The 27,182-nt window shown below is 43.6% G+C and overlaps 2 protein-coding genes across 9 annotated transcripts; one reads left to right on the forward strand and one right to left on the reverse strand.

The window, feature by feature from the left end:
• Positions 1 to 4: 4 nt before the first annotated feature.
• washc4 (WASH complex subunit 4) lies at positions 5 to 14,635 on the reverse strand. 2 transcript variants are annotated; one of them, XR_009130133.1, is made up of 34 exons: positions 14,459 to 14,635; positions 13,598 to 13,737; positions 12,692 to 12,745; positions 12,551 to 12,616; positions 12,404 to 12,449; positions 12,255 to 12,322; positions 12,084 to 12,166; positions 11,768 to 11,810; positions 11,586 to 11,689; positions 10,864 to 10,984; positions 10,428 to 10,551; positions 10,216 to 10,343; positions 9,330 to 9,490; positions 9,138 to 9,264; positions 8,908 to 9,033; positions 8,720 to 8,827; positions 8,416 to 8,562; positions 7,307 to 7,386; positions 7,101 to 7,206; positions 6,031 to 6,147; positions 5,784 to 5,952; positions 5,549 to 5,703; positions 5,282 to 5,356; positions 5,104 to 5,208; positions 4,898 to 5,032; positions 4,730 to 4,838; positions 3,942 to 4,008; positions 3,770 to 3,856; positions 3,544 to 3,691; positions 3,187 to 3,283; positions 2,903 to 3,099; positions 2,728 to 2,824; positions 509 to 2,238; positions 5 to 325 (listed from the first exon to the last, which is right to left on the reverse strand). XR_009130133.1 is itself a non-coding variant. In XM_058075263.1 (33 exons), the coding sequence occupies exons 1-33, from the start codon at positions 14,517 to 14,519 to the stop codon at positions 2,174 to 2,176; spliced, it is 3,516 nt and encodes a 1,171-aa protein (XP_057931246.1). In that variant the 5' UTR covers positions 14,520 to 14,635; the 3' UTR covers positions 5 to 2,173. The 2 variants fall into 2 exon arrangements, 1 of the variants encoding a protein (XP_057931246.1); XM_058075263.1 differs by having other exon boundaries at positions 5 to 2,238.
• On the forward strand, positions 13,855 to 26,466 carry slc41a2a (solute carrier family 41 member 2a). Of its 7 annotated transcripts, none has more exons than XM_058075266.1 (12): positions 13,855 to 15,719; positions 17,995 to 18,354; positions 18,770 to 18,877; positions 19,926 to 19,997; positions 21,577 to 21,889; positions 22,000 to 22,146; positions 22,822 to 22,969; positions 24,294 to 24,373; positions 25,644 to 25,775; positions 25,843 to 25,991; positions 26,069 to 26,272; positions 26,325 to 26,453. In XM_058075266.1, exons 2-11 carry the CDS (start codon positions 18,013 to 18,015, stop codon positions 26,243 to 26,245), a joined length of 1,668 nt encoding a protein of 555 aa, XP_057931249.1. In that variant the 5' UTR covers positions 13,855 to 15,719; positions 17,995 to 18,012; the 3' UTR covers positions 26,246 to 26,272; positions 26,325 to 26,453. The 7 variants fall into 7 exon arrangements, with proteins under 7 accessions (XP_057931249.1, XP_057931252.1, XP_057931247.1 ...); XM_058075264.1 differs by having other exon boundaries at positions 13,856 to 14,699; positions 15,546 to 15,719; positions 26,069 to 26,466; XM_058075267.1 differs by having other exon boundaries at positions 13,856 to 14,300; positions 15,546 to 15,719; positions 26,069 to 26,466.
• Positions 26,467 to 27,182: the final 716 nt, after the last annotated feature.

Consider the following 27,182-nt stretch of genomic DNA (forward strand, 5'->3'; position numbering starts at 1 on the left):
CATATTCTTTCAAAGTGCAACTTTTATTGGTTTTGTATCCCATGGAATGTCATTTTCAGCAACACGGCCTCAAACGTATCGTTCCTATCAATAAGATATAAAATTACAAAAGGTTTTAAAATGTAATGTTGTGAAAAATAATGTCTTGAAGGCAGGTTAGTCGTCTACATTACTGCGGCTACAGTCCATCTAGAGTTTAGAAATGTGTGTAAACATTGTGGTAAAACGACACTAATGGTGAGCGTACACGTACAGCAGGTAAACTTTACAGTGCAGCAGCAAGAGTAGAACAGCGCTACAACCCAAGGCTGGGAACAATCATGTTCTATGTGTGTTCTATGTGCATGTAATAGTAACTTGGATAATATGAAGAATAATATGTGCATGTAACAGTAACTTGGATAATATGAAGAATAATATGAAGAATGTAATTACATGATATTAACTTGGATAATATGAAGCAAGCTTATTAAATGTGAGTACATGATATATACAGTTTTATTCCAACACTACAATAACATTACAACCAAGGCATGCAGTCACTACAGTGGAACCTTGGTTAACGTCTGCCCTGGTTAGAGGCTTTTAGGCTGTTGACGATGAAAATGCATGTCACAATTTTACGGCAATACGGCCCGTGTCTTGTGTTATTATTACAATTGCAAAAAATACAAGTGTGTTTTTAATGTATATTTTAAATCGAAAAACATATTTCGCTTCTAGCAAATTAGTCAACTTGACCAAGTTATAAATTGGCAACTAGAATGTATGCTAGCCAGTATAAAATATAACCAGCGGTGGACTCACATAACTTGTCTTTGGTTTTAAATGCACTAATCCATTCTAAATGCAAGTCAATGACAAATGACAGAAATAAATGACTTTTACGGTTCCTTTTTTCCCCACTGAGGGACGAATAAAGGCATATCTTAATCTTTTTACTTAATTGAAGACGGAAGTCAGCGCCATTGTTCCTAAAGACAAGACGTGGCAGCGCGACCACGCTGACTTGCTTTGTTAGGAGTTAATTAGATTATTCTCTTAAGTTAATTCAGTTTAACAGTGCCTTCGTCCTACTTCTCAAAGTGCTTGTACTTGAAACTTTCTGTGGCTCCATTTTGGGCAGCCTCTCGTTTTCGCGGCTAATTGCTAAGTTCCTGGAAGTAGGATTCAAACGGGATATTTTCGTAGCGAGAGCATAGAAAATGTTGTTTGTGGCTTTCTAAATACGATTTTTAACATTATTGGAGCACTGCAGACTTTACGCTCCTAATATTCTTCTTTTCCACCACATTGCTAAACCGAAGGCTACGTGGACAGACAGCCGCTGCTAGCATAGCAAGCTAACGAGCTAACAAGTTAGCTTCTCCAATTAAACATATAAAAGTGTTTCAAATGGTGAGGGAAAGTAGTACAAAGAAGCCAAAACCTACCACTTCCAAACGGAATCACATCGGCAATTCCATGGCTGACTACATGCGGTGTGGAAGTAATGCAAGTAATCATGTCATCAAAGGAACACGACTGATGCCTGGTGACCGTGGAATACCGTGTATATATCGTGGAATACCGTGTATACCGTCCATCTACCAGTTTACTATGCTGGAGCCTACTGTGTATACCTTGTCTTTCAGTATTGTTTTTACTTGGAGGCCATAGTCAACCATGAAACAGCCATCATTTATTCATTTTTGAAAAACCCACTATAGTGGGGGGCCAATGTGCAAACCATGATGGGCGACTGAATGTCCATCCATCATTTATATGTATTCATATGCATTTAGAATAGCTTTTTTCATGTCAAACTATCAAAATGTGTTTTGTGTTACCACGTTTGGCTTTACGGAACGGATTCACTGTATCGACTTTGGTTAGTGTACGTTTCGGTTAGAACCGGAACTTGGGGAACAAATGATTGATGCTAACCGGGGTTCCACTCTACTTGGCTCTTTTGTGCTTCAGGTGCAATCTGAAAGATGGTCATCACATCCACATCCCAACACTTGGTGCTGTAGGTCTTAATGACTACACATTCTTGGATGAAGACAGGAAAAGTCACATGATGTGGTTAGTAATGGACATAAAAATAGACCAAAGGTGTCCAATCTCTGGTTCCTTAGTCCAGGTTGCAGTCAGACGTGTCGCTGCTTCTAAGCTTGCCTGCTGCCGAGGGTCATTTTGATGCAGAATCTGCCGGGCTGGAGCCGTCAGGAGAACCTCCAGGTTTAGAAGCGTCTTCTATTGGGGGACATGGCACAGACCTCAGTCAGTCATCCATCCATCCATCCGTCCGTCCGTCCATCCATCCATCCATCCGTCCTGCCCACAACACAATGAATGCCAAAGCAGCCACTGTTGGCTCCCTACTGGCTATCCTAGAAGTATTTCATTCACTCATATTCATATTTTATCTCCAAATTCTCCCATCACATGCTGGATATTGATATTTCTTAACTTAGCACAATTGAACAGGAATATCAGATGAGCTCACATTAGTGCTTGCGAGTAGCACCCTCTTGTGGTAAACACCTGTAATAGCAGCTGATCTTGACAATAAACCCAGGCAATACAACAGGCTTAGCGTGACTTACATTAACCTGAGGCGTTGCTAGGGTGAGAGGTAGGGTGAGAGGTAGGGTGAGCGGTAGGGTGAGCGGTAGGGTGAGCGGTAGGGTGAGAGGTAGGGTGAGAGGCATGCCCCCTGGTGTCCACGGCAAGGTACTGTACCTTCATCTTTCTTCTCCTGGGTTTCCTCGGCTGCGGTTTTGTCGGCTCTGAAGAAAATGCGAGCGCTGCTTAAGGAGAAGTGGAGCAGCTCAAACTCCTGATGGAAGACGGAAGATTGCACGGCCATGATCCATTGTGCTTTTCAGCAAGGCACGAAGAAGAAGCCCTTTTGTACCTGAAGGTAGAGATCCAGTCTTTTCTGCGTGAGGTTCATTGTCTGCAGTAACTTCTGATCCTGGCTGGCAGAGTGGAGGTGCTGCTCCTTCACCACGGCGTTCATCTCCTTCTTGTACTTCTCTCGGACCGACTGGAACCAGTGCAGGGAGTCAAACTCCAGGTATTGGTCCAGCAGCTTGAGAATGTACGCCACGCCTGGAGTGGGGGAGGCAAAAAGAGAGAAGATGAAGTGTGGAGCAGCCACGCTGGTGTAGATGATTGATCGGCGATGAAGATGCTTGCCCATAGCAAATCCGTCGTCGGTGAAAGCAGCTCCCGTCTTGTTCTTCTTGTTCAGCTTCTCCTTGCAGCTGATGGAATGTTCCACGAAATTCACCGTCTACAAAGGACAAATGGATCCATACGGTACATGCAGGATATGTTTTGTTCACATAAGATGTGCTCATCGTATCTACTCGGCTGGACATGTCCTTTCTCCACTCCTATCACACCTTTACACTGGTTTTAGCCAATATCGTAGCTATGATACATACAGGAAGTGGCGCCATTGGCTACAGGCTGTGTTTTTATGAGGGAACACCTGACCATACAATGTCTGGCTGAAAAAGATGATTTCAAAGAAAATGTCTCGGTACTGACCAGCGGGGGTACAATCATGTAGAAGTTCCTCAGGTGCATATTCTTTGCACTTCGAAACTCGGGTGCAAACACCGCCACCAGCATCTTGAAATATTCGGTCCCCTCTGCAGAGTTGCTGGTCAGATCTTCCAGCACTGAATCCAGGACTCTATCCCACAAACACACCTCATGAGGCTTCCAGTGGGGTCGTCCAGTTGGGGGCCACCTTAACCCGGGGTGTCCTTACCCGGCGGCTTTCCGCGTTTCCTCCGACAGCCCCTCCTCTTTGACCAGCTCCTCAAAGTTGACAATGTCCTCCAAGTCCGGGACAAACCTACAAAAGCATGACGTCATTAGCAACACATTTGGAGAGGATGAGCTCCATTTTAGATCTCCACAGTACGTGCTACGCCTTTTACCTGATGGCGCTGCTGCAGCAGTGGAGGCCTCCGGAGCGGATCATGCGTACGTAACCCATGGCATTGCCTGCATCCAAGACCAAGCCAAACTTAGAATGGAATTCTCGGAGATGATCTCCGTTAATCCGGCAGAGGGCGCCGTTTCCCCTTTTGTCCAACACTACAAGACTATTCAGTCCGCATGAGATCATTTGGGGCACAAACCATTGGATCACATCAAATCTGACCGGCAAAAAATGGGCCACATAAACTTATTGCAAAGCTATAATGCATTTGGAATGAATTATGCACAAAACTATAAAACTATAGTAGATTACAGTGGTGAACTATAGCCCGTTTAAGTGGGTACCATTCCAAGATTCGTGAAATGAATATGAGTATTGTCGAAGGTGGAGCACAAAAAACGTCTTTACGGCTTTCTAAATACGCTTTTTAACATGATTAGAGATTAAATAACACCCCTATAGTCACATGTACACTCACATTAGCCAATATAGAAGACGTATTGAGAGTAAATATGACATTTAAGACGTAAATGAGACTTGTGCTCGTGTGTTTGGCAATAAATGTGCTCCTGGCGGGTGGACAGGAAGTGATGTCAGAGGCTCAGATTTGACTTTTACCTTGGCATGGGTTACGGCTGCAATAGTAGGCCATGTTAGGATGACCATTGCTGTTCAGCCCATCAAGTCTGGTGCTTGTGTGTCAGTCAGTGACCAGTGAGGAATACTAAGTAGGCCTTGTGTTTGTATTTCAGCGCCTCTGGTGTGAAGGTGTGTGCATCTCACCGATCTGACTGATGAGCTGTCTGAACTGGTCCAGGTAACTCTGGCCATCAGGAGTGATGCCCAGCTTCCTGATGCCTCGATTAAACTTTTCAGCACGCTCGAAAGGATACTACGATAAGGACATAAACGTAAGTTAAAAAAAACCTTCCATGATTTCTTCGGTCCCACCTTTTGGTCGGACTGGTCTTTAGTTTCTCGGAAGAAGCGGATGTCCTTGATGAGTCTGGATTTGATGTGCTCGTCGTACATGAACTGGCTAAAGATGTAGAACTTCTTACGCAGGAACTGGTAGGTGAAGTTGACCTGAAGGCGAGGCAGATCCCTCACGTCAGCAAAGCGCAAACAAAGAAGAACTTCAGCTGCAATGCGCTCACCGTGGTGTTCATGATGCCCGTGCCGTGGGTGCGGATGGAGTTGGCGATGTGCCGGATGTTGATGGTGTTCAAGTGCTTGTTGTTGCTTGCTTTCTCGATGAAGATCTGTGAAGAGAAACAGGATCGGATCACAACTCACGCTGCCGGGAGGAGGAAGGTGGAGGTCTTCAAGTCCAACCTGGTTGTTGAGGTTGTAGAGGTAGCGTGACACAAAAACATGGATGTTCCTCATGATCTCCAGCACATCCAAACCCTGGTGAGAACGCATCAGAACGTCAGGTGTAGCGTTTGTTGCTATGTGAAACCCAAACATTTTCATTTTTTCTTATTCTGTTTTTTTCCCATTTCTGCTGTCGAGTCCCGATTTCGACTTTCTTCTGGGAATGATTTTGCTCCACGATCGCGTGAACGCATCACAAGGACGTGTGTTGGGATGAAGACTGACCTGCTCCAGTGTCTGGCTCGGCAGGTGTGCTTCGGTCATGGTGAGGCCGTAACGCTGCGTGGCGAGGTTTCTCATCTCGCTGTACGTGGCCCAGTCATGAAGCGCCACGGTTGTTAGGTTGTAGAACGTTTTATCCAAGTAGTGCGTCACGTAGGCTGGTAAACACGGGACTTATTATTAGCAGAGTTAGCTTCGTTATCAGGGGAAGCAGCTCCCAACACTCCTTTGGGCGCACCTTTGATATGAATAAAGCGGTTGAAGAATCTGATGGGTTTGAGGGAGAAAAAGTGGGCCAAGTCCTTCATGCCGACTTTGAAAGGGTTCCTGTCGTCCAGCTTCAGGTGCGTGTGTACGGAGAGACGCAAGTCCTTCTCGATCTCCTTACACAGCTTGTCCAGCAGGTGCTGTCAATCAACACAAACAAGAAGAAGAGACACCACCGTGACGACACGGTTAACGTGCTGCAATCGGCCTCGACTCACCTGGTTGAAAACATCCATGATCTCCTTGTCGTAGCTCTCCAGGAGCTGGTCACGTGACTCCATGTGTTTGGCTTGCAGCATGGAGGGCACGCAGTCCCTCAGGGCGCTGAACATGTACTGCATGGACAAACCACATCCACAACAAGTGAGCCATGTTGGAGAACAGCAAGCTATGCGTTACGCGTTTTAAGTATTCAACACATTTTACACAACAAGTTGCTGCTCAGATCTATTGTACACTTGTACTTTGGTTTTAGAAGAAAATTCATGCCAAAAATGTCTGTTAGCATGCTAACAGCTGTCATGTTAGCATCGTTAACATGCTAAAATTAGCATGTTAGATTCCTTGTTATTTTCAAAAAGGTACAAATGTGTTTTCATGTTATGTGTTAGCATTGCAAGTATGCTAACATGGGTATGTTAGCATTTAATCCATTTTCATGTGTACAGATTTACACAAGACAAGTGATAATATGGTAGGTGTTAGCATGCTAACAGCTAGCATGGTAACATTAACATTAGCTTTTCTGCTATTTTCAAAGGTATAAACATACGTAATGTCTAATGATAGGTGTTCGCCTGCTAACTGTTATCATTTTAAGAGCTTTCATAGATATAAACTTATGTATACATGACATTTCCTGTTTTCATGCTACGTGTTAAATGCTAACTTTAGCATTCTACCACTTTCTCAGTAATTGCCTCACACAGACGCTATCATGCTGGGCTTTAGAATGAGAACAGTTAGCATGCTAGCTACAGCATTTCAGTCTGACGTCACCTCATCAGGGTTGGGGCGTGGCCAGTTTTCACATGCAATTTCTCCGAAGACAGTACACTCTAGTTATCCCGTATCATGGCTACTGTATTTACTGGGACTACAGTAAAGGACTACAGGAGTGTTGTTTCATTTCTAGGGCGCTCTGATTATGTTAGAAACTATATTTAGAAGGTTAATTCATAAATGAGGAATGAACTTGATGTCAAGGGTCTGGAACCACGTAGCCATGAGAAGCGCTTGGACCAGTATACAACTGTACGATGAAAGTGAAAGAAGCCAAGGTTCTCACGTGTATCCGTGCGGCGTCCACTGCATTCTCGTACACATCATCTAAGTAGATAGGAAACACTGCCCGATGCCAATAAAGGAAGCCGCAGTCGCACTGGAGCTTCATCCTGAGAAGCAAAGTGAAAGCAAGATGAACATGTACAAGTACAAGTACATGAAGTACACGTGAGACACCAAAGTTGCTGCGTGTGTTTAAAATGTCCTCACCTCTCACTCAGCTCGCTTATCAAGTCCAGCTTCTTCAGGACAAGCTGCAGGGGAAGCGACTCCTCATCTTTGAACGTTTTCTACAGGGAAACATCGTCAGCTTATGGTGGTTGTTCTAACACAGGGGTGCTCACACTTTTTCAGCATGCGAGCTACTTTTAAAATGACCGAGTCAAAATGATCTACCCACTACAAAAATGCAAAACATCTATTTATTTTCAAATGTATTGAGGATTATTTGTACGTACAATGTATGTTGATGTACCTTACATAACCAAATGAGCCAATATTGCAAAACACACATAATTAACTATTAACATTTTTTGTAATTACCTGAGTTTACTTTGATGACTTGCACTGAATTGAACCAGCCAGGGATGCATAGTCCGGACAGTAGCTGCTGATAGCCAGCCTCAAGCACACTTCCAAATGTTTATCAGTCATGGATAATATCCGTATCATAATATCCGTATAATATTCCATATCCGTATGGAAGTGATATGTTTTTTGCCTTTTTACTTGGTCCAGTTTTTGCCTTTTTACTTGGTCCAGCTCCTTCACTCATTTTAGTGACCATAAACTTTAGCGAGGGCTTAAAATCTGACGCAATTCGCCGACTAGCTTAGCACTTTGCATCGTTGTTTACGCATGAGCTGTGACCTAAAGGTCAAAATTCAGTTGTCATCTGACTGGTTGTCCTGTATGTCAATCAAGTAACGGGGATGGATGATAGGCTGACATCGTAAGTTCTGCTGCACTTAGAGACGTTGTTTGATTTGATTGGTCGCCCGAAGGGCAACATTCAGTTGTCATCTGAATGGCTGCCCTGTATGTCAATCAAGTGACGGCATTGATGCTGGGATGATATTTTTTTAATGTCACGCCGCGATCGACCAGCGATCGACCAGTACCACCTCCGCGATCGAACGGTAGCTCGCGATCGACTTAATGAGCACCCCTGTTCTAACATCTCGGCCAAGATACTAAAGACACGTTAGTCTCAGTGATTCCTTCACCAGGACTGTCTGGATTAGGCTAACTGTGTTCCCCTCGACACCAGTGATGTAAATATCCACGCTGTAAAAAGACGTGCCAACGGTAGCGCTTACCAACTGAGTCCCAACACAGAGAGCCAAAGAGACAACAAGGCGTCGCTCCTTCGTGCTGGGTCCGCTGAGCACGTTTTCGGCTAGCACCAAGGACGACAGCACATCCAGACGCTGCTCGCTGTACTTCTTGTCAGATATGACTCTTTTCTGGGGGAGAACACGTCAAATTGGGGAGGAATGAGGCAAAACAACACAAATAACATTAGCGTCTGATCTCGTTATGAAAAATTTCCAATTGAGGTGCATGAGGTGGAGATGGCGTTCAACCTTAATAACAGAGACGCAATCCGCATTTGTGTGCTACCTTTGCGACGCAGATGGCGTTGAGGGCCTGTGACTGCAGCTGCTGGGTGATGTGAGACACGGAATCTGCAACAACCATAGAGCGTCTATGAAACGTGTGCTCCACAGCCTGGGGGGGGGGGACAGTCACGTGATGTCTCGTTATTACATTCACCGCCTCAGACGGATCAAATGAACAGGTAAACACACCTTTAACAACTCCACCAGTCGACACAGAGCTTTCACGGACGTCTTGGTCATGGGCCGCTGCATGGACATGTGCATGTTCATGGTGGTCCTGATGATGGTGCCGATGCTGTATGCGTACAGGATACCCTTGGTGGGACAGAACACGACATGACAATGCTGAAGAAATTGCCCTTTGATGAGCAGCTTGTGTAATATTGCTAATTTACAATTTAATGTTAAGTTGGTCTTACCTGAACAAAAACATTACATCTGCTGTTGAGGTCTTCAGCCATCTTGTCCCCTTTTTGCTCCTTGCACAGGATGGACTCCATCTTCATCATCCACGACGTGACAAACACGTAGTAGGACTGAACGTCCCTGAAGACAAGCGTTACATTTTCACGTGTCCAAATCCCAACGACCTCACATCCCACATTACTAACTTGGTGAGGGTCTGAGCCCTTTGCTGCAAGAAGGCGTCTCGATGCGCTCTGATGGCCTGGACGCTCTTCTTGTCGATCTGTTTGGCAGCAGCGGGAACCTTGGCGAGCAGGAACTCATCAGGGAACCAGATGATGTTGGCAGTCAGAGTGACGGCTGGAACCTGAAGGAAAGACCCAGGAAGACAACAAATGCAACCTTTATTGCCGCTAAATGGTTCCAGACCTGATTGTGATGCGTGAATACACGCAAAGTAGGATTCTGCTTTTTTACATATGCAATATTTCCTTAGTCAGAACATAGAAAACCTGTTTGCATCCTTCAAAATACGGGTTTTAGAGCATTAGAGCCCTCTAGACATGACATAACACCCCTAAAGTCACTGTTGCATCTGCATTGCCCAACATAGTACACATTATACTAAACAAATTGCCATGTAAGACCCAAATAAGATTTGTGTGTTGCTCGTGGAGATGAGTGGGGAACAGGAAGTGGGACAGGAAGTGACGTCAGAAGCTTAGAGTTGAGTTTGAAGTTGCGTGGGTTACAGCAGAGATGACTGTGCCTGTTGTGAGATAATTATAATGTGCAATAAAAGCCTGTTGCTCCGGTCTGGTGCTTGTGTGTCAATAATATTATACCACAATCATGTAAAAAATACTACATATCTTGCCTTACCTTTGTGTTTTACCTCATATAGCTGCTTTTAGGTTGAAGATGCTTACTTTAGGCACAAATAGAAATATACTCCGGCTTAAATATGGATTGCAATAATAGACCGTATTCAACCACAAATCATTTATTCATTACTATGTTCTTGAAAAAGTGTGACAGAGTGAAAGTGAAATTGAAAGTACAGAATAGGTTTTGATAAAAATCCCATCATACCTTCTTACAGACGTCCAGCAGTGATTTGTAGAGCTTTTTGTCAACGCAGCGGAAGATGTGAAAGTGCAGAACAAAAAGCGCACAAACAGCTGCATATTTATCTCTCTGATCAATCTCTGAGGGTTCTCCTGTAAAGCACACAAACACACATGACTTGGGCATGCGTCCACGCTAGCCAACATCAAGACCAAACATTTGGAAACGAAGCTGACCGATCTTGGCTTCCACACTGGAGAAGATGGTCCGTACGTTGAAGGCAAACTCTTCAGCAAAGTTGCTGTTTTTGGCTACAGCTACTCCTTCCCCAGGATCATCAAATCTCTGGTCCACGCATGCCTGTTGGACGGCAAAGGGAAGCATAGAAAGGACGTGGTCTCATTTTGCATCCATAACAACTGATTTCTACTTCCAACAGCAAAACAGACGTTGTTAAAAGTGGTGTTCAGGTGTCCTTTCATTTGTCATTTGTGATGATTTCTGCATCTTAAACTAGAATTATCATCATTTTGGCCGCATGGAAAAGATTAGTTGGATTTACATGACTTCCTATGGGAACATTTGCTTTGGTTAGAGTCCGTTTGGGTTTGGCTTGGACCTTCTGGAACGGATTCGTGACTTTGGCAAGGCAGTGTGAAAGCCATGATTGACCTGCAGTATCGTGCCATCCAGCAGCTGGCCCTCCAGCTTCAGCAGGAGCTTCTCAAATGGTTTCAGTTTCTCATCAGCAATGGAAAATTTGCCAGGATTATGACGAACAGACTTCAATAACCTGGAACAGGAGCATGTCGTTAGATTAGCATCTAAATTAAATTAAACAATACACTTTGGTTGGTTTGACTATTGCTAGAGTTCACACAACAAAACAACAAAGTGACATACTGGGGTATCATACATTTCTTTGACACATATTTAAGATAATTTGACAGATTTTTTTAGTGAAGCATTTTCAAGAAATATAATGCATTCTAAAGACGCGGTGAATGATGTGTAGTATTCTACACTGCTCACTAGGTGTCAGTAATGCCACTTGGTTGCCAGTCTGAGTGATCTCACAACAGGCACAATAATCCCAAACAGAAAGATGGCGGCCGTGAAGCCCTGATGAACACATTCATAGCAACACACACCAGGACCAGGACTTCTTTTCTCTTATTGTGTCTACTATATTGGCCAATAACGAGTGATTATAGGGGTGCTATGTCATGTCTAGAGGGCTCTAAAAATGTATTTAGACGATCGTAAAAAGGTTTTCTAAGCTCTTAACGATGCAAATATTCCATTAAAAATAAGACATCCCACTTCGCTCATCACGCTCGCGTCTGTAACCAATCAACGGTGATAAATGAAGGATGTGTGTTTATTATATTCACCTTTTATACATCTTCCAGTGATCTTTGAGCGTGCCGTGATGTTCCATGATTTCATCAAGCGTGAGCAGAACCACTAACAAATCTCCAAGATGTTCGTACACGATCTGCAGAAGGAAATGCCAGAGATGGCTTGCTTACAAACATTTATCTACAAACACCACTTGTGGAAAGTCAACACGTACCTGGAAGTGGACACCCGATGACTCAATGATTTTTGCCGCACCCCTGAAGTATGACGACAAATGCATTGGTCAGTTGTTTGCTGGCACAATGACCGGGCTTTATTCATGGGGCGGCTCACTGGTTACGCATCGAAGGGACATTTTAACACGTGTACACACACTGTGCAGTTATTCATGTTATTTTCATGTAAAACCACCGTTTGTGTGTTCGCTCAGACATTTAGGCTGTGTGTGTGGCCCTTGCATCCTTTCATTGTTCAGGAAAAGGTCTGGGCACCCCTGGTTCATGACATTGGCTTCTGTTGATGGAACCTACTTGGTGCTGTTGTAGAGAGCCGCGAGCTGATGGACAATGTTGACCACCACTTCGTAACATCTCGACACAAAGCAGGACAGTTCCTGATGGACAATATAATCCGTTATGGATTTATAATGTATCTACTTATTAAAAACAACCTACAAATAGAGAGAAGAGTTGTTCCCCTACCTGGAGGAAGGAGATGAACCTTCCCATCTGAATTTGGGACTCCCCTTCAACAACGCTGCAGTCCAGCACTGTTAAAGGTGCACACATGGGCCTTATTCATCCATGCAGGAACAATACGCCATATTACGTTGCAAATAGCAGCAGATTACCTCCCTCTCCATAGTACAATAATCCATTGTAGAACTTGTTTTCCGCCTGTGGAAGGTGATTGGTGACAGTATTTCATTGTGGACATTTACAGCATGAGCACCGAAGAAGCGTGGAATAAAACCACCAGGCGAGTGTTGACGGCTTACCTCATACTTGAGCGTCTTGACTTCGCTACACAGGGCGGCGTACACCGTGATGACTTTGTTGAGAACCTGCAAAGCCAACATTCATTCAGAGCACGAAAACCTCAAAAAACACATGAAGAGCAATGCTTATCTTGGCTTTACTTTATTATCCGTGTTGATTAACTCCAACAGGGACGACTGTTCGTGCGGGAGGAGCTGAAAGACAAGATGAAAAAAACAGACTAGAATATCATGTCATATTGGATGTGCGTCAGCAAGGTATGCTAGTCAGGTAGTGAAGGAGGACATGAGGCTAGTTGGCCTGAGAGAGACAGATGCACAAGACAGGCTTGGATGGAGGAGATTGGTTTGCTGTGGTGACCCCTGGAGGGACAAGCCCAATGTGGCGACCACTGGAGGGACAAGCCCAATGTGGCGACCCCTGGAGGGACAAGCCAAATGTGGCGACCCCTGGAGGGACAAGCCCAATGTGGCGACGGCGACCCCTGGAGGGACAAGCCCAATGTGGCGACCCCTGGAGGGACAAGCCCAATGTGGCGACCCCTGGAGGGACAAGCCCAATGTGGCGACCCCTGGAGGGACAAGCCAAATGTGGCGACCCCTGGAGGGACAAGCCCAATGTGGCGACCCCTGGAGGGGCCAACAATGGTTGTTTGTCTATATGTGCCCTGGGATTGGCTGGCCACCAGTCCAGGGTGTACCCCGCCTCTCCTCCCAAGACAGCTGGGATAGGCCCCAGCACACCCAGTGACCCTCGTGAGGATAAGTGGTAGAAAATGAATGATAATTATTATTGTGACTATTATTATTTGTATAGAGTACTAATTGCTATTAGTATATTATATTATAAGATACAATAATAATACACTGTATAATAATAATAAGTTATTCATGTTACTAGACAATTCACAGTTATATATTTTTATTATATATTTACTTATAATTGGACAATAATTTTATTTAACTAAAGATCTTCTTTAATATAGTTCAAAGCTAAAGCAGACAGTAAATAGCTGTGTGTGTGTGTGTGTGTGTGTGTTGCTTTACTTTCAGGGCAATGGGGTCCAGAGTGAAGTCCCAAACATCTCCGATGGAGTCATCAAGGGCCTCCTCAATGCCCTTTAGCTGTGACGTGTAGTCCTCCAGGAACTTGGTGTAGTTCTTCAGCTGAACATCAGTGTGGATTTCTGTTGTGGGAGATTTCATCAGAAAAACATACATCACAAATTGCCAGGTTGCAACCACGGGACCGAGAGGTAGTTTGCGTGGAGTCACTTCCGGCCAATCCCCAGCTAGTGAACCCAGCCTGGGTAACTACCCAAAGTTCATGACCAGGTAAGGGTTGGAACGCAGCTGGACCGTGAAAGGAGAGCTTTGCCTTTCGCTTCATCACTAGGGACCTCATCCCCAACCTGGAGATGGCACTCACCCTTTTCTGGGCCGGATGTGTGTGAGTGTGCATGGTGTGTTGCATAAAGACAAGAAGTAGTTGCAAACCAAGCAATCGCAATTTTTGAAATTGGTTTTGTTAATTGTAATTCTTGAGCAACAAAACACATCTGGTGGCCAGATGTGGAAGATGAACGTTGGGATTTGTGATGGCGGCTTCGGGCCAGGTCTTTAAATGATGCGGGTGTACCTAATGTTGTGGCCAAGCTGGAACGTATCTTCATTTCCTGTTCACCTGCAAAGCTATGTGACGGCTTGGGGCAAATAGCGTTAGCTGACTCGCCAGCACAGTCCGGCTACGGTGAATATTAAACAACTATAAAGGCTACGGGTCGCTATTTGTATGCATAAAAGTGGATTTTTACCATCAAAGACAAGACGCTTTCTTGGCTACCCGAACTTGCTAGCTACCGGAGGCTAACGCGTCTTGACAACAACCGACCGGATGTAGCAACTTACTCTGCGAACCGTCGTCAAAGCGGTCAAATTCCCAGTCAGGTGCGATGGTTTCCGCAGCCATTTCTCGGGTAAATAGATGACCTGATATTGTTTTAAAACGTAGAGCTGCAGGAACCCATGATGGGTCTTGTGATTTCGAAACGAGGCGCAAGTGCTCCTGGGAAATGGAGTCCGGAAATCGAAGAGGCGGGCAAGATGATGAACACGATAGGACCAATTCGTAAAAAAGTAGCATGCAACGGTAAAAGTAATATATAATTACATACAAAATACATACAAAAAATACCTAAATGAAACAAAAATGTTTCGGTTGTCAAATGAACCGTTGAGAGTTCTCGACTAATTTGGCCGAATTTCCAGTTTCTAGTCCGGATTCTTAGCAGCAGCATTCTGACCAAAAAATGCTCTGAAAGTGGGGCTTTGTGGGTCCGTGGAGAGACCCGGTGGGGGTTCTAAGTGGTATTTTATGGATTAGGGAACAACACTATAGTGTCACTGTTCCACTCAAGTGCCACAATCTGGCACTGAATTAGTACTGGCTGTCACGGAGGTGCTAATTCCTACCTTTAGAGGTGCTCGGAAATCTGAAACTCTGCTTAGTCTTGAAGAACATTCAAATGAATTAATTTGAGCCTGGATACAGTAAAAGGAGGGGGAGCCGACTTTGGTAAAAAAAGTTTAAAAAACAAAACAAAAACAGCAGAAATGTAATTTTACAGTAATAAAGTAAAAAAAGTTGTAATCTAACAAAAAAAGTTGCAATAACATCCTAATATTGGTATAAAAATGTAATGTTGTAGAGTTTGTGGCTAGTCCAGCTGCATAGTGGCCCACGTTCACTCAACAGTCCGGTGGAAAATTCCCTTGACAGATGAAATGCACAATATTATCATAATAATATCACGAGACAAAAATGATCTAGTTTATTTTGAAAGAAAACAAAAATGGGAACATTTTTCAGCTGTATCACAAAGCTCTTGGAGACAGTTGTTTCCTCAACTGTCTCCAACTGAGACGAGTTGCTCTACAAAGTCTCACAGTGGCCCACTTGTCACCTTTCTTTTTCACTCTGTGGCCCCGGCTGGAGGCGGTGTGGACCCCCGGCTGCTGTAGCTGCTGCGAGTGTGGGTGGGGCGTCGTCACACTGAAGTCAGTGTGGAGTCTCAGCACATCATCGGGACAATGAGGCCACGGGAAGGGGTCGGAGTCGGCAGTGCAGCCTGACAACTGACCGTTTGGTTCCTGTGCTTTTTCAGATAAGGTAGGGGGATTCTTTGTATCTAGCACAACACCATCACATAAATCTCAAATCAGGTGGGAGAAAAAACGGGTTTTACTTTTACTTTCACTATCGAAACGTCATATTTCATCAACTGTCAACCAGGGATGATGACGGATTCCTGACTGTGTTCGATCCCAGGTCATCACCAGACGTTAATATGGAAGGATGTTTGACCGTTGGTGATGTTGGCACCTCGGGCATAAGCCGGGGGGTGTCCAAAGTGAGGGCTTGGTGCCATTTGGGACCCGTGGCACATTCTCAAAATAGAATTTAACAGGAAAAAAAACACCAAAAAAGAAAAAATCATCTGTAATTGTACAAGTTTAAAGTCAAAATAACAGAAAAAACATTGAATCTATAGATTTTTTCTTTTTTTTTTTTATTAATATATATATATAATATATATATAATATATTATAAATATAAATAACTTATATTTCTTATTCTTATATATATATATTCTTATATATATTAAAAAAAAATTCTTATAAGAAAAACATGTACATTTATGATAACAACATTGTAATACTGCTTGTCCTCATGAGGGTCCTGGGGCTATGCTGGAGCCTATCCCAGCTAACTCTGGACTGGTGGGTGAGAATGGTTGTTTGTCTATATGTGCCCTGGGATTGGCTGGCCACCAGTCCAGGGTGGACCCCGCCTCTCCCCCAAGACAGCTTGGATAGACTCCAGCATACCCCCACTCTCGTGAGGATAAGCGGCATCGAAAATGGATGGATGGTAATATTATGAGAAACAAACAAAACAAAAAATATGTTACATTAAATTACATTGAGGAAAAAGTTATACTATCATAGGAATAAAGTCTGAATATTATGGGAATGAAGGCATATTAATATGAGAATAAAAAGATGTAATTTTACGAGAATAAAGTCGCAATTTTACAGAAATAAAGTTATAATATTATGAGGAAAAATATCAATTTAGTAGCATAAAGTTAAAAAAAATCTTATTATTAAATTTAAAAAGTGTATATTTGTTTTTTCAAAGTTGTAATGTGGTGAGAACCATACAAAATAAAATAAAAGTTTGGAAAATGTGGCTGGGGGACAGTTAGAATATAATGGGGATAAAGTCAAATGTTATAACAAGAAAATCTAAGAAGAAAGTTGAAATAGTTGGAAAATGTAAGAAAATAGTAGAAATGAGAAAAAAAAAACAAAATGGCCAAATTGCATCTTTTCATTTTCAGCCCTGGCTGGAAAAGGCATAAAGCGTACGTTTATAACGAGGGACACAGTCCAATTTCCATTGTGTTCCAAATGTTACCCAGCTAGTCACATGCTGGGTGCTGTAGGACGACATTGTCTGACTGCTGACAACCCCCCCCCCCCCCCCCCCCCCCCCAACCCATCGCCATCGGCCAGGAATGTCCAATTAAGTGACTCGGCAACCTCAGTTCGTCAGTGAGACTTGGGAATGAAGGACGACAATGGAGCCAATCTTTGCCATCGGACCAGTCACTCAATCGCCCCTTCCGAGGGCGGCTGGGTCCGGACCCAGAAGCCATCCCGGGTGGGTTGCGGACAGCTGGTGAAACATGATATAAGAATATGTACATTGAAGTAAAATGGAGCAATAATTCCGTCATCCTCGCCCTTGGTATACGTATGTACATCACACATTTATCGGTAAAATATTGCATTATTTATCATGTTTTTCCTGGACAAAATTCCTTTAAAAAATCGTCTAAAATGCTCTCGACTGGTAGCTTCCTCGTTTAGTGTTTTAAAAAATGGTATAAATAAATTAAATTAAATTTAAAAATAAGACCGTAACACAATAATAATAAATACGAATAAAATGTAAATGGACAAAATTAATAAAAATAGATCTTTGTCTAATTATTTACATTAAGAAAATGTATTTTTAAATAATAATTAAATGTATTATTTCTAAATTATTGAACTAAAAGTGTAAAAAAGAATTACAATAAAAATGACTTCAATAAAAATCAAAAATAAAAAAGGGAGAAAAATATAAATGAATAAATCAGAAGAATGGCTTCAATAAAAGTGTCCAAACTAATCAAAATGAATAAAAATAAATCAATCAATCAAAAGCATAAAAAAAATGAATAAATCAAAATGACTTGAAGAGGACTTAATGGGGTCCCAGATTGGCACCATCTGCTCTCCGTCCAACCAAACAATTCCAAACCAACGTCCAAGTGACCAGGGAACATTTTGCTTTCATTTGGCTGTGCCTGATGTTCACGTTCATGTTGGTTTAGGATTCCCAAGCTTGGACCATGATATTAGCCGAATCCAAGGGTGCGCACACCAGGCCTTCAGAGGAGACCGGGCCCATCCAGAAGCACCACTTCCCAAAGCACCTTATCCCTAGATGGAACACGTCACCCCCCAACACAAGTGTCAATAATGAACCGTGGGACCACACTGAGACGGACCCCCTGCTCCCTGTCGAGCGCTTCGGTGGGTCCGGACTCCACGGATGTGAGGAGGCCAAGATGTCCCAGGGTGCAGGGGTACCCCCAGAGTCGGTCTACTCCATGCTGCTGCAGATACTGGTGCCGTTCCTTCTGGCTGGGCTGGGAACAGTCTCCGCCGGATTGCTGCTGGACGTGGTTCAGGTGAAGACACGTCGCTAATGTCAAGTGACAGGAAGTCTTGCAAGAGCCCTTGCACGTGAGGGAATGTCTCTTATGTATACATGGAATATTTCCATCCTTAGCATAGAAAACCGCCTTCTAAATTTGGTGTTTAACATTATTAGAGCCCTCTAGACATGAACTAACACCCCTATAGTCACCTTTACACACCTATTACCCAATCCAGTAGACACCATATGAATAAATGAACCTTTTAAGACGTCACACTCCCATTCATTGTGGAAGTGGTAAGTTTTTGCCTCATTACATTTAAAACCCTTTCGTAAGTTTAGAACACTGTCAATAAATTGGAGGCTGACTAGTTAGCGTGTTAGCTCGCTAATGTTTACAGCCATTTTTTTCACTAGTTTCACTATGACGTCCATTTCTACGGCAGAGCTGGGACGCGTTCCAGGAAACCCCCGAGCTCCTCATCCTGCTTCCTGCTGTGTTGGGCATGAAGGGCAACCTGGAGATGACTCTGGCCTCCAGACTGTCGACTGCTGTGAGTGAGGGAACTCAGAAATGGAGCTGTTGGTTATTTCTCCTCTGGAATTCATCCATCCAATTCATCACTTTTTCAAATCTGTGGGAATCCCTCACTTTGAGGTTCTCCTACCCGGAATTAGAATTCTATCCTCTTGACCCGTGGCTGTGAAAGTCCACAGCCACCCGTGAAGATCATCGGTAAGAGCAGACAAGCTGCCAGTCCAACATGGCGGAAGATGAAGTCATTTGTAATCAAGTCAAATGGACAGAAGAAGCACAACATGTTGAAGTTTGAAGGAGGAGGTCCAAATGCAACACCAGGGTGGTTTTATTTCACCACAATAATGTTGAGGAAAAGAAACATCATTTAAGTTGAAGAATGAAAGAAAAAAGATGCCAATATTAAACAAACAAAAAAATAAAGCTGTCATTTTGGGAAAATTACACTGGGGACAAAAGTTATAATATTAATAATAATAATACATTTTATTTGTATAGCGCTTTTCAAGATACTCAAAGACACTTTACAAAAGAATGAAGTTGAATAGAGCAAGTAAACACAATAAAAGACACACCAAAATACAACATTCATTGGTTAGTACACAGTTAAAAAAAATAATAATCCAAAAATAATGTCCAAATTAGGGAATAAAGTAATAATATCACAGGGAAAATGGTCAAGAAAAAAGTTGTAATAGTTATAAAAAATACTGCAGAAGCAGAAATTGTTATTGCTGTAATTTTATGAGAAGTCAAGATATTAAGAGAAACATCAAAAAATATTTTTTACGTTATTTCTGTCATATAAAGCTGAAATATTAACTCGAGAATTGTTATTTGTTCAAAGTTGCAGTGTACAAACAAATAAAATATAAAGAAATATAGAAACAAAAACCAAAGAAATATCCCATTCATGTTTGACTATGTGGCCCCCGTTGGGAAGGTCAGGACCCCCCAGCTTTAAAAACCTTCATCAACAGCTTTTTCATCCATGATTCTCATGTCATCTAACATTTGCAATAAGCCAATCATAACATGGACGTCTTTCTTTCGTTTTATTTCAGGTAAACGCAGGAAGAATGGATTTTCCTGGAGACAAATGGATGCTGATCATTGGAAGCCTGGCACTCAAGCAGGTTGAGCAGGATGTGTCTTATTGTCTTATTATCTTATTGTCTTATTGTCTTATTGTCTTATCGTCTTATCGTCTTATCGTCTTATTGTCTTATTGTCTTATTGTCTTATTGTCTTATTGTCTTGTCTTAAAGTCTTATCGTCTAATCGTCTTATTGTCTTATTGTCTTATTGTCTTATTGTCTTATCGTCTTATTGTCTTATCTTCTTATCGTCTTATCGTCTTATCGTCTTATCGTCTTATTGTCTTATTGTCTTATTGTCTTGTCTTAAAGTCTTATTGTCTAATCGTCTTATTGTCTTATTGTTTTATTGTCTTGTCTTATTGTGTTATCATCTTATCGTCTTATTGTCTTGTCTTATAGTCTTATCATCTTATTGTCTTGTCTTAGTCTTATCATCTTATTGTCTTATTGTCTTATTTTCTTATTGTCTTAACGTCTTAACATCTTATCGTCTTGTCCTATTGTCTTATCGTCTTATTGTTTTATTGTCTTATTGTCCTATCGTCTTATTGTCTTATCGTCTTGTCCTATTGTCTTATTGTCTTATTGTCCTATCGTCTTATTGTCTTATCGTCTTGTCCTATTGTCTTATTGTCTTATCGTCTTATCGTCTTATCGTCTTATCGTCTTATCGTCTTATTGTTTTATTGTCTTATTTTCTTATTGTCTTATTGTCTTATTGTTTTATTGTCTTGTCTTATCGTCTTATTGTCTTATTTTGTTATTGTCTTATTGTTTCATTGTCTTGTCTTATTGTCTCATCGTCTTATTGTCTTATTTTCTTTTCTTATTTTCGGACGTCTCCGCTTAAAGGGTTGAAGCCTCCTGTGTTAAGTAGGATGTTCCTAAGTCAGGTTGAAGGAACCTCACCCAGGAGTCCACGGCTGGTGTGGAGGCGGCCCCGCTACATCCAGACCAAGAAAATGGAGGAACCATATTTCAGTTGCCCCCAGCAACTTATAGCCGGGAAACTTTACTCATCTGGTAGCCATCAGAAGGACCTGTTTATCTTATCAAAGGTGTGAGCGGAACAACCTCAAAGGAATCAAACATCTTAGTACTCTTTTATCACACAGGATGGAAAAAGACCAGAAAAGGTGAATGCAGGTCATTTATAGGCCATAAGCAGTAAGATAAGACAAACAATGCATCACTTTGTCCTTCAAAATGATGTGGAGCTCCACTTCCATATCCACCAAAGTTGGAGAAACGTCCAAGCGGGAATGTCCCAAGTGGTTAAAAAGGAGGAGAGCGTCGCTACCACCCTCTCAGTCTCTTCCAAAAGAACAACAATCAGACCAAAACAGCATCCAGATAAAAAGGTGATGGACAAAAGGAAAAGATGGTCACTATCCCTATGAAAAGGTCACCATCCCTGCTAGAGGGAAAATCCTTATCCCAAAGGAACCCACCAAGGAACCTTGGATAAAGGATGAAGGACAGAAGGCGCCACATCCATGTGTGGCTTCCTCCGATGTCCCAGACGCTTCCCCTTCTCGCTAAACTGGTCCAGCTAGAAGTTTGCGTAGTCTGTGTTTCTTCTGACCAGAGATCAGGTTGCTCTCTTCGCTTGCAGAACAAAGTCCCAGTTCTTGGCCAATCTATAGATGCGCTGCCCGTATCCTGGGGACTCGCAAGGAGAAAAAGCCCCAAAAGGTTTTGGGTGAGGTTCTTGGGTGGGTCTCGTGACACCCCCATAAATGCTGTTTGTATCGAAGCCTTCACTGCATGTCTTCTCCAACAGCTCCAAGCTACCGTTCTTGGCCTCTTAGCCTCCCTCATGGCGACCCTGTTGGGCTGGACGGCCGAGGGACGGATGCCCTTGAATCACGTCATCCTCGTGTGTTCGACCAGCGTCTCCACCGCATTTGTGGCTTCACTGCTGCAAGGTAACACGCTTGTCTTCTCTCATCTTCTCTCATCTTCTGTCATGTGACCCTGGACCTGCAAAGTACATCAAAACCTCATTCAATGTGGTGGTTTTGGTCTGCTGGTTTAGGCGTCATAATGGTGGGGGTGATTCTTGGTTCCAAGCGGATGGGCATCAACCCCGACAACGTGGCCACGCCCATGGCAGCCAGCTTTGGAGACCTCATCACTCTTGCCTTACTGGCCTGCTTCAGTCGCTGGTTCTTCTCGCTCATGGGTACGGAGATCAAGTGGGTCCTCTGTGGATGTTTGTAGCCGTAGCGCTCATAACTTTTTATGATATGGTAAACATCATCTGGTTTTGACATTTGTTGGGGTGTCCGATAATTATGGGCCCGATATCAGTATAGAAATGTCCTTATCAGAGTTTTTCCAGATCATGATCCCGATCCCGATATGGTAAAAATGCTGTCTACAAGACACGTGTTCATTCCACCACAGGAGATATGTCGGTATCGTCTGATATCGGTATTGGAAATTGATAGTTGGACAATATCGGCATATCGGTTTTCAGCAAAAAATCCAATATGGGACATCCGAGTCATTTGGTATTCTTAAGGAGAGTAATTGGTCATTCCCACAACGTAGGTTAGGTTCTTCTTGAATGTTGTAGAAGACTCAGCCAGTTCAAGTCAACTGAGTTTCAAATATTAATAACCCACAACCCCGATTATGTCTTGGCAGAACTGTACTCCTACGTCTTGTACCTGGTTGATGTGTTCCTGGTGTGTTTGATCCCTCTGTGGACCGTGGTCTCATCCAAACAAACCCCCATTATGTCTTGGCAGAACTGTACTCCTACGTCTTGTACCTGGTTGATGTGTTCCTGGTGTGCTTGATCCCTCTGTGGACCGTGGTCTCATCCAAACAAACCCCGATTATGTCTTGGCAGAACTGTACTCCTACGTGTTGTACCTGGTTGATGTGTTCCTGGTGTGTTTGATCCCTCTGTGGACCGTGGTCTCATCCAAACACCCGGCTAGTCGCGTCCTGCTGCGGACTGGTTGGGAGCCCATCATAACAGCCATGTTCATCAGCAGGTACGCGCCTCATAGTGATTGGTCGGCCATCGTTTGATGATGCACATCTGTGACGGGTCCATAATATGGTAAATTGGGTCTGAAACCGATGCAGTGCGGGCTTGGTAGAAGGTCACCAAGAATACCTCTCCAATGAAATGGAGTTGCTACCATGCCTGGATAGGGTCCGCACTCTTCTTCATGAAGTCCAGCATTCCTTGGTGTCATCCACAAACTACAGAAGGGGGCTCGGTACACAACCTTGGGGAGATCCGGTGTTACGGGACAAGCTGTAGGGTCCAGTGTGAAGGGGGCCGGGGTGAGAGGGTCCAGTGTAAGAGGGTCCAGGGTGAGAGGGTCCAGGGTGAGAGGGTCCAGTGTAAGAGGGTCCAGGGTGAGAGGGTCCAGTGTAAGAGGGTCCAGGGTGAGAGGGTCCAGGGTGAAAGGGTCTAGTGTAAGAGGGTCCAGGGTGAGAGGGTCCAGGGTGAAAGGGTCTAGTGTAAGAGGGTCCAGGGTGAGAGGGTCCAGGGTGAGAGGGTCCAGTGTGAGAGGGTCTAGTGTAAGAGGTTCCAGGGTGAGAGGGTCCTGGGTGAGAGGGTCTAGTGTAAGAGGGTCCAGGGTGAGAGGGTCCAGGGTGAGAGGGTCCAGTGTGAGAGGGTCTAGTGTAAGAGGTTCCAGGGTGAGAGGGTCCTGGGTGAGAGGGTCCTGGGTGAGAGGGTCCTGGGTGAGAGGGTCTAGTGTAAGAGGGTCCAGTGTAAGAAGGTCCAGGGTGAGAGGGTCCAGGGTGAGAGGGTCTAGTGTAAGAGGGTCCAGGGTGAGAGGGTCTAGTGTAAGAGGGTCCAGGGTGAGAGGGTCCAGTGTAAGAGGGTCCAGTGTGAGAGGTTCCAGTGTGAGAGGGTCCAGTGTAAGAGGGTCCAGTGTAAGAGGGTCCTGGGTGAGAGGGTCCGGTGTGAGAGGGTCCAGTGTGAGAGGGTCCAGGGTGAGAGGGTCCAGGGTGGGAGGGTCCAGTGTGAGAGGGTCCAGGGTGAGAGGGTCCAGTGTAAGAGGGTCCAGTGTAAGAGGGTCTAGTGTGAGAGGGTCCAGGGTGAGAGGGTCCAGGGTGAGAGGGTCCAGGGTAAGAGGGTCCAGTGTAAGAGGGTCCAGGGTGAGAGGGTCCAGGGTGAGAGGGTCCAGGGTAAGAGGGTCCAGTGTAAGAGGGTCCAGGGTGAGAGGGTCCAATGTAAGAGGGTCCAGGGTGAGAGGGTCCAGTGAGAGCATGTTCCGTCAGGGCTGTTTGAGTTTGAACCTTCCCCCATTCCCCATCATGCTATGCCAAATGTTGCCAGATGTTTTTTGGCTTGTTTAGTATTGGTGGACTCATCCTGGAGAAGACGATGTCAGACCCCAACATGGCAGGAATCATTCTTTACGCCCCCGTCATCAATGGTGAGTGCTCTTTTATCCTCTGCTTAACAATAAATAAATCATAAATCATAAACCCGATACGAATATTAAAATGGAAGAAGATATCATGATGTTTATTACCGGGGGGGGGGGCTATATAGATGGTCTTGTGGTTGACTTGTCTGACTTCCATTCAGTTCCCACTCAGTGGTTCTTTGTGTCTATACACCACTGTGTGTGATATCATTATCCTCTGCTGTACCATGTTACTTATATATGTTACTTATATATATAGGACCATATTGCCAAGTACTGTATATTCCTTATACAATGTTTAGGTCAAATTTATACTGTATTTCGTAGGTCAGGGTGTCCAAACTGGTTTACAAAGCAACCAAGGATGATCATTATCGGCCCCATATCAGCATAAAACTGCGATATCGGTTATCGGTATTAGATTTTTTCTCCATCATAAAAAGTGATATTTAAAAAGCGCTGTATGCAACACGTATGTGTTCATTCCACCACATGGCATAGATCATGTTACACATATCAGTATTAGTATCGGTATCGGCTGATATCGGCATCGGGAATTGAGAGTTGGACAATATCAGTATATCAGTTTTCTGCAAAAAAAAACAATATTGGACATTCCAAAAATGTAGAACACACGTAGAAATGCTCGTATTATTCATTCATTCATTCATTCATTTTCTACCGCTTTTTCCTCACGAGGGTGGCGGGGGTGCTGGAGCCTATCCCAGCTGTCTTCGGGCGAGAGGCGGGGTACACCCTGGACTGGTGTCCAGCCAATCCCAGGGCACATATAGACAAACAACCATTCACACTCACATTCATACCTATGGACAATTTGGAGTGGCTAATTAACCTAGCATGTTTTTGGAATGGGGGGGGGGGGGGGGGGGGTACGGCTTTTTTTCCCATTTCTGCAGGGTTTATTATTTTTAATTATTATTATTACTATTTCAACATTCTTCTTTTCCTCTTTGCAGTTTTATGACTTTGTTACTATATTTTCACTTCATTCCCGGGAATGTTAACGTTTTCCCCAAGCTCATTTTCAAAACATTCCAAGTTAAGCCAACAAGTAAACCATGCTGGCTGCATGTTGGACACCTGAGTATGAATATGAGGAACATATGGTTTGCTTGGGTTTTTTATGAACATGAATGATAATTATGACATATGTAAAAGATGCCGCCCAAGACTAGAGCAGTTCCTGATGTTCCTGATGTTCCTGATGTTCCTGATGTTCCTGACAACCTCAACCTTATCTTCTTCTTCTCCCCAGGCATCGGAGGAAACCTGGTCTCCATACAATCCAGCCGCATTTCCACACACTTGCATTTGAGTTTCCCACCCGGGGAGGTTCCTGAAGATCGTACCAGGTGCTACAACCCTTGCGGGACCTTCTTTGGTTCAGGTGAAGTGTGGCATCATCTCCTTTGATATCAAACCCACACAGGCTGATGCTTTCTTTGATTGGACAGGACCAAATCACAGATCTGCTAAGGTTCTTCTCCTTTTGGTAATACCTGGTCAGTTGCTCTTCCTCTACGCTCTTCATCTGATGAAAGGAGCCTACACCATGCCCAGCCCTCTCTTCACTGTGGCCTTCGTGTCAGCGTCCTTCATTCAGGTAGCTCAGACAAAATGGCCACCTTTTCTTTGGCTTTTTTACTCCTCCTCATGAACACGCATGTTTCTGTCTCTCAGGTCCTCTCCTTGCTGTGCGTAGCTGACTGTATGGTCCACTGCCTATGGGGGAGGGGGAAAGACCCAGACAGCTACTCCATACCCTACCTCACAGCTCTTGGAGATCTACTAGGCACCGCTCTCCTCTCCCTGTCCTTCCTCTTGCTCTGGTGCACTGGGGACTCTGGACCATTATAAGCTCAGAGGAATGTATACGTTGGAATGTGTGTGTGTGTGTGTGTGTGTGTGTGTGTGTGTGTGTGTGTGTGTGTGTGTCTGTGTGTGTGTGTGTGTGTGTGTGTGTGTGTCTGAATGTGAGCCAGCAACAAAGTCAAGTTATTGAGTTATTAAGTTGTCAGGTCACCTGGAGGTAATACCTTATATTGTCCACTAGGTGGCAGCAAAGGGCAGGGCCTGGATTCAACTCAAATGAATGAATAAAGTTCACATTTTGGGAAAATTCGGTTGTTCCGTATCCATCCATTCATCCATCCATTCCTCACCCATCCATCCATCCATCCATTCATCCATCCATTCCTCACCCATCCATCCATCCATTCATCCACCCACCCACTCATCCATCCATCTCCCATCCATCCATCCATTATTCTCCCATCCATCCATCCACCCACCCATCCATCCATCTATCATCCATCTCCCATCCACCCACCCATCCATCCATCTATATATCCATCCATCTATCTATCCATCCATCTCTCACCCACCCACCCACCCATCCATCTATATATCCATCTATCTATCTATCTATCTATCTATCTATCTATCTATCTATCTATCTATCTATCTATCTATCTATCTATCTATCTATCTATCTATCTATCTATCTATCTATCTATCTATCTATCTATCTATCTATCTATCTATCTATCTATCTATCTATCTATCTATCTATCTATCTATCTATCTATCTATCTATCTATCTATCTATCTATCTATCTATCTATCATCTATCTATCTATCTATCTATCTATCTATCTATCTATCTATCTATCTATCTATCTATCTATCTATCTATCTATCTATCTATCTATCTATCTATCTATCTATCTATCTATCTATCTATCTATCTATCTATCTATCTATCTATCTATCTATCTATCTATCTATCTATCTA

Source organism: Doryrhamphus excisus, chromosome 6 (assembly GCF_030265055.1).
Source record: "Doryrhamphus excisus isolate RoL2022-K1 chromosome 6, RoL_Dexc_1.0, whole genome shotgun sequence".
In the NCBI taxonomy this organism is placed as follows: Eukaryota; Metazoa; Chordata; class Actinopteri; order Syngnathiformes; family Syngnathidae; genus Doryrhamphus; species Doryrhamphus excisus.

Coding starts and splice junctions, on each gene's coding strand:
- slc41a2a (XM_058075266.1), top strand. CDS start 18,013: ATGATATTAGCCGAATCCAAGGGTGCGCACACCAGGCCTTCAGAGGAG. Junction 24,374..25,643: donor TTACGCCCCCGTCATCAATG/GTGAGTGCTCTT, acceptor TCTTCTCCCCAG/GCATCGGAGGAAACCTGGTC. Junction 25,776..25,842: donor CGGGACCTTCTTTGGTTCAG/GTGAAGTGTGGC, acceptor TTGATTGGACAG/GACCAAATCACAGATCTGCT.
- washc4 (XM_058075263.1), bottom strand. CDS start 14,519: ATGGCTGCGGAAACCATCGCACCTGACTGGGAATTTGACCGCTTTGAC. Junction 8,828..8,907: donor GACTGGTGGAGTTGTTAAAG/GTGTGTTTACCT, acceptor CCCCCCCCCCAG/GCTGTGGAGCACACGTTTCA. Junction 6,148..7,100: donor TGGACGCCGCACGGATACAC/GTGAGAACCTTG, acceptor TTGTCCATGCAG/TACATGTTCAGCGCCCTGAG.